The sequence below is a fragment of the Dermacentor variabilis genome, chromosome 7, assembly GCF_050947875.1.
Source record: "Dermacentor variabilis isolate Ectoservices chromosome 7, ASM5094787v1, whole genome shotgun sequence".
Classification (NCBI taxonomy): Eukaryota; Metazoa; Arthropoda; class Arachnida; order Ixodida; family Ixodidae; genus Dermacentor; species Dermacentor variabilis.
In genome coordinates, this window is record NC_134574.1 from 163829788 (window position 1) to 163841991 (window position 12204).

The 12204-nt window shown below is 44.1% G+C and overlaps 2 protein-coding genes and 1 long non-coding RNA gene across 13 annotated transcripts in view; 2 read left to right on the forward strand and 1 right to left on the reverse strand.

Moving 5' to 3' along the window:
* LOC142588394 (uncharacterized) overlaps positions 1 to 5171 on the forward strand; it is a 62800-nt gene extending 57629 nt beyond the window's left edge. For all 4 annotated transcript variants that reach the window (XM_075700039.1, XM_075700042.1, XM_075700041.1 and 1 more), the window contains 3 exons: positions 1438 to 1518; positions 1709 to 1789; positions 4958 to 5171. In XM_075700039.1, the coding sequence (XP_075556154.1) occupies positions 1438 to 1518; positions 1709 to 1789; positions 4958 to 4962 (167 nt within the window). In that variant the 3' untranslated portion in view covers positions 4963 to 5171. The remainder of the gene's footprint in view (positions 1 to 1437; positions 1519 to 1708; positions 1790 to 4957) is intronic.
* LOC142588396 (uncharacterized) overlaps positions 1 to 12204 on the reverse strand; it is a 101051-nt gene that overhangs the window by 28784 nt on the left and 60063 nt on the right. The window lies entirely within an intron of this gene.
* Positions 9295 to 12204, forward strand: part of LOC142588393 (uncharacterized) — a 52898-nt gene continuing 49988 nt past the window's right edge. For 3 of the 6 annotated variants that reach the window (XR_012829709.1, XR_012829710.1, XM_075700037.1), the window contains exon 1: positions 9295 to 9504. Coding sequence is in view for 3 of the 6 variants with exons in the window: in XM_075700037.1 (XP_075556152.1) it covers positions 9390 to 9504 (115 nt within the window). In the remaining 3 variants the exon portion in view is untranslated. The remainder of the gene's footprint in view (positions 9505 to 12204) is intronic. The other 3 variants (XR_012829711.1, XM_075700036.1, XM_075700038.1) reach the window with 1 other exon arrangement.

The following is a 12204-nucleotide window of genomic DNA, read 5'->3' on the forward strand; positions in this document are numbered from 1 at the left end:
AAAACGCGGGTAGATACTGTATCTTAATAAAATAATTGCAGGCACAAATGTTCGAGGCATTCGGTGTATCATAAGTTTTACTTCAGAAGTAGAAGGATTTCGCATTATTTTTGGTGGAGAAGCCAGAATGGGTAAAATGAAGGAGGCGCAATAAACAAAGCAACAATTTATTCCAGAATAGAGAGGGTCATGAAGTGGCTGCCTAATGAACTGGTATGAACCGACTAGATAAGTACACGCTACAGAAAGTTCAACATAGTTGGAAAACCTGCGTAATTTTGACTTTAGTTTACTTTCAGGGCATTGCAATAAATTTGCAAAGATTGGCCATTTTCAAGAGGTGATATATTTGGAGAAAGAAGGTCATAGTGGGGGGAGGTAAAAGAAGCAGAGTGCAGTAAGAAACTTTTCAATAAGGCCGCTGAGGGATGTGTATACCAAGCTGATGAGAAATTTTCCTCCTAAATAATGTAATTCACTTTGCTTAAGAGAAACATGCGTTTTCACACGATTCCTAATGGGTGATACGATGTTCATAGAGATGGAAGATGTAGGACCGATTTTTTTATGCAGAGTGACCGCTTGTTACTGTGAATACACCGTCATCCTAAACAGGCGCGCAACCGAAAACATACATTGCACAGACTTCCTGTTTATTCCGCTTGATTCCGGAAGTAAGCAGTGGTGTAGAATGGAAACTACTCTGCACGTTGAGAAATATGTCCTGTGCCAGAAATCACGCTCTGTTTTGGAATTCACCTGAATGCAGCCGTATGCGGCCGGCATTAGTGAGCTGGCAGCGAAAAGCCAGTGGGCCGTCCGGCGCGAACAAGCTACAAAACCACAGCCACATGTCAACGGGCGCAACCAGCTAAACTCCACCAGTATAATTAACAATTATTCATTAGAAATTTTCGTCACAACCTTATCTACTACAAAGCAGAAAGATTAGCCATAATGTAATCATCAAAATATATTGAGATTTCCTAATTCAAGGTTAACAAAATTACTCGAATGATACGTACTTGAAGGTACTGGTATACTTTAAGCAGTAAGTCATAAACGACCATCCAATTTAAAAGAAGAGAGAAACTGGCAGTTAGACAAAAATGAATTAGGCCTTAGTATGTGGTCTTTGGGAATGAAAAGAAATGAAATTAAATTCTTCAGATTGACCAGTAAATTGGCAGGCTGCTAGATTTTTTCTCCGCTTACGTTTAGAGGTTACCACAATCTATAAACGTTGATTTTGATATGTCAGCCGCAGTGGTCACTCGAAAGTACATATTGTTCTTCGCTTACTGTACAAAGGCGTGGCCTAATCAATGCGTACAATCACTGAGATTAGTGCGTGCCCATCAGCGCGCAGTGCCACTACTTTGTTTTCTTTTTTAATTTAGTCAGGAAGTTACTAATAACAATTTCATTTTTCTACAGAAGGGGATAAGAAGGATTCCAAGGACGAGACGAATTCTAAAGATGGCACAGAAGAAGGTGGTACTACTGAGAAAAAGGCAGGTGTGTATCCTTGCGCAGTTGTCGCTAGAAAGTGTACGTCGTCCTTTGCTTTCGTACAACGCCATCGTCTGCTCAGAGCAAGCAATACAACTATCCCTGTGATTGCATGCACATCAGCGCGAAATGCGATCAAATATGTGTTTTGCCATTCAGTGAAAAAGCTAGTTATCGTATGCTCATTGGTTCACAGGAGAGGATAAGAAGGAGACGAAAGATGCGAAGGATTCGAAAGCTGCAACAGGAGGAACTAGCTCATTGGACAAAAAGTCAGGTATGCATATTCTAGCACCCTCGTAGCCCACGTTACGTAGAAATACCTATGTTAGCTACATGATTCATAGTACGAGTAGAATTATAACATGTGGAGTGAGCCGAAAAAGACAGAAAAGTAGGTCTTGTGCGAATGGGGCAGCGCAAAAGCAGAAGAATAAGCGAGATTGTATTTGTGTTCCGGTGCAGTCACTGTTTGAACGTTATATTGGTGCAGCTGACAGGATACAGACTACAACTATGTGGATAATACTGACTATGTACTCAAGTTCCCACAACCACACGCATTTTTGAACGTGTGAGGTGGGTGAATACATCATGTATGATTTCCTTCAAAGCATCACCACACTTGGCGCATTCGTCACTCAGAAGCCTGGACAGACACTCGAGGAGTTTTACGTTCAAGCATCGGTTAAGGCGAAACTGGAACATTCCGAGTTTCAAGAACACTTCAAGACGCCGCTTTTTCAAATGCCTGCGAGGCCTTTACGAAACAGTGACAAATCTTCCATGAACTCGTGCCTTCTAGAAATGCTAAGCGACAGCAGCAGCTCATGGCAATTGTTATCGCAGTCATCCGAGCCCTGCAAAGACAAAACAAGGAGATGAAAAAGCCCGATCCTATTGATGGAAAAGGTTCAAGCCCAGAGACTTGGACCCAATTCTACGAGCAAGCGGGCTAAGACAACTCGTGGCACGAGACCAGGGAGCGCATCAAGAACGCTCGTCGGTTTCTGACCGGACTGGTCAAGAAGTGGTACGAGCCATTTCCATTACGCTGGAAACACGACTGACGCATGGCATGAGTGGAATGCGAGCTTTCTGGCAGCTTACGGATACACCATTGAAAAAAGACCGCAGTGCGTTATTTTTCTATAAATACCATTCAGGAGAGTGCATAGAATAGTTTTACGAGAAGAGGCGGAAAGCGTAGAACTTCGGGAATCTGCAGTCATGCCACTGACCATTCATGACTTGCCAAGACTTTCAGAAGATGCAAGTGCGATCGTCCTGTAATCATACGAGAGCGTTACAATGCATTTCTCTATGTGCCCCCATTTATGAGCCATTGTAGATGCCTACAGGCGACATATTTGGTTTCACAGAGAAGGTTCACCTGGAGGAAAAGATCAAATTGAAGAAAATCAAACAAAGCTCAGCGAAGCGCTGAATCGAGCATTCGACGAGCGCCACAACAGTAATATTTCTACTATTACAGTAAGCGATTTCGTTATAATACGAAAATGACATCGCGGCCCTAGGAAAATGTTTATGGGTCCACTTAAAGTGACGAAACCGGCTACAAAACATGGGATACTCAAGACCACCGGCAAGAGGACGGAAGACGGTGCGATAGAAATAGCAGCCATAAGCAACGTGATTCCTTATGCCCAGTAGAGGGATAAAAAGAAGTGCGGGAGAGTGTAGGGAGCTAAAAAGACAATTAACTGATCTAGCGCTAATGCGAAAAGAACAATAAGTCAGTCCTCGAATGTTATTACAGAACATGAGCTCATTTCGAGGGGCGCATCTTCTTATTTGCGCTTGCAGTGTGACATGGCCAGCTACAGGCTCAAAACGAACAAGACGTTTTGCGCCTATGCTGATTTTATGATTTAGTAACAGACAGTCATTACCATAAATAAACATAACATGTGCTAAATAAATGCATCATCCCTTAATTATTCTGGTTCTGAGGGCGAAAATAATGCGGGGTCTTAATTATACAACAGTGCGAGTAAAATTTGCATAAACCGACATTTAAATGTCGCAGCAGGTTATGACACGTATGACATGACAATTGACGTAGAAAAAGTGAACAGCACAGATACGACCCCGAACCAGTAATGAACAATATTCAAAACCTCCAAACCTGTGCAGCTTTTGCCGCTATTTACGCTGAAGAGTGCTGGTACTCTATAAAAAAGTCAAAGTTTCGCCCGAAATGCGGAGCATCGATTGGGATAGCAAATTACTAGACAGCTATACGAAGTACGGATACTTGTAGTAGCCATATACACTCGTAAACATTCGCTTGCTAAATATATTAAGAAGCATGGCGTCACGTGCACACAGGCAAACATGAACACCTGTCACTCGATTACCGCGAACACTCGCTGTCGAAACGGTGGAGTGAGGAAACACGGCAGCAGCCGCGAGCGAATGGAACTTCGTGCTGCCTCTCATTTCAGCTCGAATTAAGCGACGAGAACACAGAGCACACGAAGCAATCAGCCATCAGCGCACCTGTACTCTGTCCCCATTGCAGATCGCTGTCAAGATAAACCGTTCGCGGCCGAGCTCAGCCGCACAGGCTTACTCTATGAGTCCGCGCAGTTCTCCTGCGCCACCGATGGAGTAGAACGTCTCACGTCCCCTATCTGTGTTCCTTGTGCGCGATAGAAGACGGCGTGCGTCCTTTCCACCTTCTTCCCTTGCATCAACAAGATCGAAGCACCATCGTCGGGTCATCCTCGCACGCTTTAACTCGCACACATAGCGATCGGCCCGTGACGATGATGTTATCGCACTTGAACCTTATGCGGAGCATCATGACGACGCCGACGACGATAGTTGAAATGTGCCTGATGTGTCAATATAATTGATATCGTAATAAAAATATGATGATGGGAAGCTTTGTGAGGTTAACAGGTGTGGAGGTTAGATTGCGATTTTGAAATGCTTCGCGTGCTGTACAGAAAAAAGGCATCAGTTTATCCGCAATCTTGTTTGTGTTCCTTCATGATTTTTGGTAGACTAGTTCGCTCGTGACCCCGCGAAGTGGTTGAGGAATGTATCAGAAAGAGGCGGTGCCCACTGAGACTTATTTTCCGCTGCTGCATTTTTGGTGAGTGCCGAGTATATAATATTTCATAATAAATGCATTTTTTATATCCTTAGGCATCCCATATTCATGTACTTAGATTTGTGTCTATTTAAAAATTATAATCTGATCAGACAAAATAAATTACGCTACATGTTGGGACCACGTTTGCTGGCGTCGACTGTCCACAGTCGCAAAAAAAAAGTCAGTGAGGAATTGACAGCGCTCGGCGCTGCCTTTGTATACGATCTCTTTAGCGTATATCGAGCTGTTTATGGTAAACTTTACGCATATCTTCCCACAGCTGTTATTATCTGCTAAAATTTCTTTTTTACCTTATGTCAGCTTGACTCGGTATCGCCACGCCGCCCCAGCCGGGTTCAGCACTCGAGATGGAAATGACCTGCGAGAATGACTACATGGTCCATCATATCACACGATCTTCTGCTAGGAACAAACCGGAAGTCAGTTTAAACTCCCTGATATAAGGCGGGCGATAGTTTGCCCCAACTCTTCATACGCCTGGAAGTCATCCCTGTAAATAAAGACGTTTTCACAACCACATTGTCTGTTTTTAAAAGAAATAGAAACGTTAGGTCACGCCATCAAGACCATAATGCGTCCCTCGATTAACTGTGAAACTGAAATATAATGAAAGAGAATAATGTCATCAACCCGCCTGTAGCACAAAGGTACAACGGCTATCTGTGTACCTTTATTTTACAAAGGTTTCGTTCGTGCTATACAAACGGTTTCTTTGCAGGTTTGTGTTGGCATGATTGACAATTTTCCATTTTATAAATGTCATGAAACGAAATTTATAAATTTTAAATTGTAAAATCTAATATTCACAAACAGTGCGAAGCTTTATGAAATTGTATAATTTCTTAGACAAATTAGCGAGATTAAAGTATGCAACAACTCTGCGCGAGAAGACGCATCATATCGCAATAGGAATTATGACTCCGTAAATACCACATATAGACTAAATACGGCTAAATGAAAAGGCAGTTATTCAGTTTTTGGATCAAAGAACACTGAACAAAGGCGTTTGCTCCCTTATCACAACGTTAATGCAGTCAAAGGGCGCGAATAAAAGACAGAAAGACACAGAGCCCACAGGAACAAGGCGGATATTCCATGGTTCATGTTACACTGGCCCACGGCAAACTTATTTTAGTGTAGATAGCGCGTAAAACAACATGAATGGTTTTTCACCTTCTCAATGGAACATTTGGCGTTCAGATACAAGCCTCGAAAGACAGTTATTATTTTAGTGTGACATAATGATGGAAGCTTATAAGAAAAAAAAAGTTACTCAAGTGGGTAGTAAACAACACCAAATTGGTTGTATTCTCGCAGCGCACACGTGGATTCTTTATATAAGGCTTGGAATAAATGAGCTGAAACACCTTGTACAAACACTGCCATGGAAAGCAGCTGTTGTCCTTACGATTATAAGTTCATCAGCGGAAACGCCGGCTACCCTAATATTCGACTGCCTGCTACTGTGAACCTCTCTCTCTCTCTCGTGTAGTATCCTCTGGCCAGACACTGTGTGAAAAGGAAGAGGGAGTGAAAGGGGTACAATAGGGGTGTCGAGAACAGAGGGAAGAAGCAAAGAACATGGCAGGAAGATTTACTGCAGGCCTCGACTCCAGACGCGGGCCGTCAAAATGCCGCAACAGCGAATGCCGTTAAGAAATTTGCCAAAATCAAAGGCCGACTTGAAATGAAAAGCCTCTAAAATCCTCGCGGGTAATTTTTACCCGCTTATCGTAAGACTTACACATCGCATATAAAGCAATGGGAGGGGGGGGGACATCTAGCTCTTCTTCTGCATGAATTAAGAAGCAACTATACCGTGTCCAGGTATCTATGTGCCCTGCAGCTAGGGTTGCGTCCGCGAATAAGTACCGAGCGTCGGCCGCATGCTAAAGAGAGGAGAGGATGGCTCGTCCATAATATGCTACGAATCCTTCCATGAAACATCCTTGAGCCAGCATCATATAGGAGGCCACTAGAGGCGCTCGAGGAGGAAGCCTTTCTCGTGGTTCTCCTTTCAGCCTCGCTGAAGCGATTCGTAGGCTTCACTGCGCTATTCGGAAGAGTGAGGTAAAGTATATAAGGTGGGCATAACCGGTACTCGGGTGATTTAGTCGGCGATGACTGTTAAAGTCGGTGTATGCGCGTTGAGTTCATGCTGCAATTTTTTTGTTGTGGAGCTTTGCTCTTGCCAGTGCTACGTAACTGTCGAACTGTTCACGGAAAATACAGCTGCGCAACTGCAAATGCAGGTAGTGCACTAATTAGCAGCTTCGACGGACACATTTAGAGATGCTTGCTTTGGCATGTGTACTCGTAGCCGTCGACCTTTTCTCATCAGTTTTGTTGCTTATTAGTTGATGAGTAGTTCGAGCAATTTGAAGTGCTATAGGTATTTACGTAGAGCGCAGAGCTCATGTGACGGCTCCGGAAATGGTCACTGCGCTGAACTTCTTTCCGCCTAGTGGTCTGTTTACCGCTCGTGTTCTGGACTACTGACTGCACACTATGGAGCCATCTATGACTAGTACGCGTTTGCCAACTAGAAAGACCGCCTGTACCTCTAACAAAGTTCGTCATGTGGGCTCTTCGACCTACAAAAAAGCCAAAGAAGGAAGAGGAAGGAGGAGAAGAAGACGCTAAGAACGAGAAGAAGCCAGGTATGTTTTTTTCATTGACATGATGTAATAGGAGAGGTCGGTGGCGTTACGTAGCACCGCCTACTCCCTGTGACTTGGTAAAGAAAAATGTTATTACAAAATTTGACACAATATGTGTCGGTGATCTTTCACAAAGTTTATCCAGTCAGCATAAACACAAAGTTCTCTACAGGATTTCAGGAACCCGCAGAAGGTTACCATATATAAAATTGCATACGTAAACACAATCACTTCGAATTGTCCGAGAACATTCCAGAAGTTCTTGTTTTTCCGCGCAGCACGATTCATGTGACCTAGCGTAAACGTAGGCTAGAAAAATTGATATCAATATGAGAGGCTCAGGAAGCCTTACCTATCTACTAGAGGTGGACCATACGAGTGAAACTGAGTACTTCTGAGCTTCATCCTGAGTTTGAAGCTTAGACGTTCGGAGTGCATGCGGTCACTGCATTCCCGTGTTCGTCACCTGTTCGGGGCACATGTCGGGGGATACTCAGTACATGGCTTAGAGCTATCTATGATACTAGTACGTGATCGTGAGCAGCAATCACGGCATATCTTCAATTCCTCCAACAAGCTTCCCCGGCTATCCTTCTGACCTACAGAGTAGCAAAAGAAGGACTACAAAGGAAAAAAAGCTAAACTACCTAATCAGCGAAAAATGATGATATGTGTCTTTTCTCACCCGCGTAGCACGCGTCGTGAGCCTGGGTCCAACTGTGCGTCAGAAAAATCAATGTTCATTTGGGAGGACCAGGCAACACGACCTATAATTCAGAGGTGGGTCACTCGGGAAGAACTCAAGGCCAGAGAACTTTAGCTAGAGACCTATGCTCAAGCGTCCGCTCAGCCTGTATTCACTCCCACCCGCAACACGAAAAGTGTACTCTTTAGTGTTTGTAGGCTTCCTGGGTGACTCACTGGGTGCTAACTCACTACTTGCTATTATCGTTACCATTTGAGTACTAATTGTTGTTTTGGGTACAAGATGCTAACTTGTGGCCAAAACTTGTTGGGTACAAGAGTATACGTGCGCCCTGTAGTTAGCTTGCTTTAGGCACAACAAACTAACTAGATAGCTAGCTAATTATCTAAGTAACTGGTTAGTTAGCTGGTTAGCTACTTAGCTAGTTAGTTGGCTAGTTAGCTAGAAAGCTAACTAGTTGGTTTGTGATACACCGAAAGTGCAGTTCTAAGTAACACACATACTTGTCTCACGGGCTTTCGTACCATGGAGTTGAGGTTTGCATAGCTGAAGAAATTGACGCTCTGCCGAACCCAAGGCGCAGGCACCACATAAGGCCTCGGCAACGGTGATGGCTTTGGCCGAGTGTCAATCTTTGAGATGTTCAAAGCCGGGCGAACGGCATAATATAGAGTATCTAACTTGATGATCAGTATGGGTGTGTTAGAAGCTACTAGAGGCTAATCAGCACGGCGGTAGTCTCACAAATTAATAAATAAAGGAGTAATGAGCATTTTTTATCCCTACAGTGATGAAAGAAACAAAAAAAACAGGGAATGGGAATGAACACATAGGAGCATACAGCAAAGGCATGCGTATTGCAGGATAGGAAAAGTACTACTTGCAAAACGATAGAGTCGCTCTGTGAAGTGGAAACTGATAAACGATAAAAGATTGTGGTGCAATTTTAAAACCCTATTGTTATTATACGGGAGGCCACAGGAGTACATCGCTGTCAGAGAGAACCCGCATAACAAGAAAGTTGTCGCACTTCGAATAGTTGCCTAGTTTCTTTGAGCAGTGTGCCGAGCACGCTAAACGAATGCGATCGCCTATTTATTTCACATCACAATAAAGGCAGCAAGAGGACATCGCTGCATTTACATGCTGCCGGTAACCCCGAGTTGGATTCAAAGACAGGGGACCATTTGGAGCTGTAACGAGAAAGAGCTAAGACGTAAATGAGAAAAAAAGAAAGCAGTGACAGTCCCATTGTGCCTGGTTAAAGAACAATAGTAGCCGCTTCTTTTGCGCAAGCTGTTTGCCGCAGGTTGCGTCTACAGCTCGGTACGCTCCCTAGACATGAGTGAAACGCACTGACAAACGTATGCTATCGGCTGCCGATTCTCGTAAGGACGGAAAAATGAAGGTCGCCTTAGTCACCGTCGCACTCATTGTCGTCGTGATTGTTGTCACGGAAGTGCAGCTCGCTAAAGCAAGAAGTGAGTAAACCTTAAGATTTCACGCCTTTTGTTGCTAGCGGCATGATAAGCAGGTTGGATCACTGGATTGGCAGTATTGCCACAGCCGACGAAGCTGCCCGGGAATTGTGGCTGGACCAAGTCGCCAGTGCATACACGCAACGCGCTACTTCTTGTAAACTCTCGTATGTCTCGAAGTGCTAAAATGAGTTCAGAAGTGTTTCCCATTTGAATCAAAATTTGGTTTAACGTACCTGCTGCAGACAGTTACAACGTTCAGGACAGTACGTTAGAGCCTTCATGTAGTCGGCGAGTGTGCGCACCGAGCAAAGCCTGTGCACAAATAGACTGGTTATCCCCTCTAGTTGGCAGTGCGACTAAGTTGCGAAGTACGTTACCATAACTATTACGCGACGGAGGAAGGAGTAGTGAGAAGGGGTGGAAGTCCAGGTTAATTTTCTACACTTCACTGAGGTCCACTCCGCTTAGCATCGTTTATGTAACAAGGAGTGTCTAGAAAGGTTCGACAGGTTTTTCTAAGGCGTTCTAGCTATTGCAGCCTCCTGACAACTAAGTAGCAATTGGAGGGCAAGCCTACTAGTACTCCCCTACGTTTCTGACAAACAATGTGAATCTGGCTTCCTGCCTTTCCGTTTGTCTTTTTGTGTCTGCAACAGGTCGCGCATATCACAGGCTTAGCCAATTGTAGCGCCGATAGCTCTCGGCAAACCTTAAGTATGCTCTTGGGCAACGTACTAGCCACGAGTGGCGTAAGTTCCCACACTCCAGTAAGGTCTTGAGCAAGAGCCCAGCGGTACGTCTAAACTGTCGCGAGACCGCAGCACTAACCCGCCACGGGTCATTGTCGAAGACTATGGCGGTAAGAGGAAGCAGGAAAAAAATGATGGTAAGGCAACACTTACCAGTAAGCAAGAGGAATGAGTGGGCAGGCCACTTTTCGGGAAATGAATACCATGAATGAATGTATATCCAATGGTATATCAAAATAGTAAAGGGGCAAATTAGAGAGGTCAACAGACCATTTAAAACAAGACCATTCGCAGTGGACAGATACAAATGCACAAAACAAAACAGTGCATGGTTTACACCGTGAATAGGAGAAAGCAAATGGGTATCAGTCAGCTGTATGGCTAAATACAATACCATATTGCAGCTAGCTTCGATACTCGCCTCCGAGTTGCACGCGCATCTGTAGCACACACACACCTAGGGCATGCCTCGGCTGAAACTGAAATGTCCCCGTAAGAATCACCGCACGTCGCAATCAATACTTTACATCCAGTTGTCAAAATTTACACCATTGGAGGAGCTGTTCCTAACTCGCGAATCTGATGGATGGAACAACTGCGAAATTCACCATGTCAGTGATAAGCAGCACCTTACTTACAATGAATTTGTGTGCTTTGCAAGGTCACTAAGGAACAGCAGAGATTGAGTGGTTCATAGCGGTGTGCAAGGAAAGGCAGATCTCGAACATTTCTTATGTAAACAATTTCCTGGTTCCATGACCGGGGTAGGCAGTTTATGTAAAGAATTACATTGGACTGAAGCTGGTTATACGCCGTCATTCACTAGGTGCTGCTGAGTCTGTGACTTCTTTCTTGTTAAAAAAGTTCTTCGCCATATGGGGAGTTCTTATTAAAATGTGAGTGCGTGCTCATGCTGAGGCAATGGAATGATGATGGCGGCCACACGGTGATAATGACAGCGTCAGCGAATGGAAAACGACATGCTGAGACAATCCATGTTTTGAGCGTTAAACTGCTGCCACAGCCAAAAGTTAACGGTAAGGTATAATAAGAGTACAGGAAAAGACGAAACGTTACAGGTTAGTAACTCTTAGTATTGTCGTGTATTGCGCAATGTACGTTGCGAGCAGCATCACAGGTCATGGGCGGTAATGTTGTGCTAGAATACCATTGAAGATAGAATCATAGAAACCAAGAAAGGAGCTGTTCATTACGCTAAAAAACCAAGCAGCGTTTAAATTTATACGTATTCGATGCATAAAATGCAGTCGTAGTACTCGTTATATTTCAGTACTTCTCAAAACACCTGGCTTTGGCACCGATTTACATGTACGTGAACAATAGCTAACCGACTCAATTCTATATTTGGTAGAACATTCTGTAATCTTGTTTTTTAAATTAGACATGATGGCAGTAGCAGAAAGAAAGCGTATGGCCCAGTATTGCTAGGGAAAAAACACGTATGTAGCCTTTGTGATGTGGTAATACTACTGTGAGCCGATCGCGCGCATCATCGGTAACTAAGTACAGCTGGAAACAAATGAGGCAATCCAGGTGAGACTGCACTTGAAGTCACAGGTGCGGTGCTGACGAAACAGTCTGCCCGAGACGTACAAAAGCCATAGGATTCTCCCTCTCGTTGTTTATAATGCTGACATTGGAAGCAGAAAGTGGTCTTAAACGGTGGTAGACTTTTACAGATCAGAAACGAGGCTTACCTTTTTTATAGTCGGTCGGTCTCTTACCCGGCCGGGTGATCAATGGGTGCGCCGACTGGCTTATGTCGAAATGGAATTGCGCATCCAACTGAAGTCGCGGCAGTGCGCCCCACAATTATTTTGATAGTTATCTCTTCCACCGTTTGACTTCTCTTTTCGTCGCCTCTTTGTAAGGTGCTCTCTTTCCTTATCTTCTGTGCCACACTCTAAAAAACGTAGCGAGAAACTCGTAT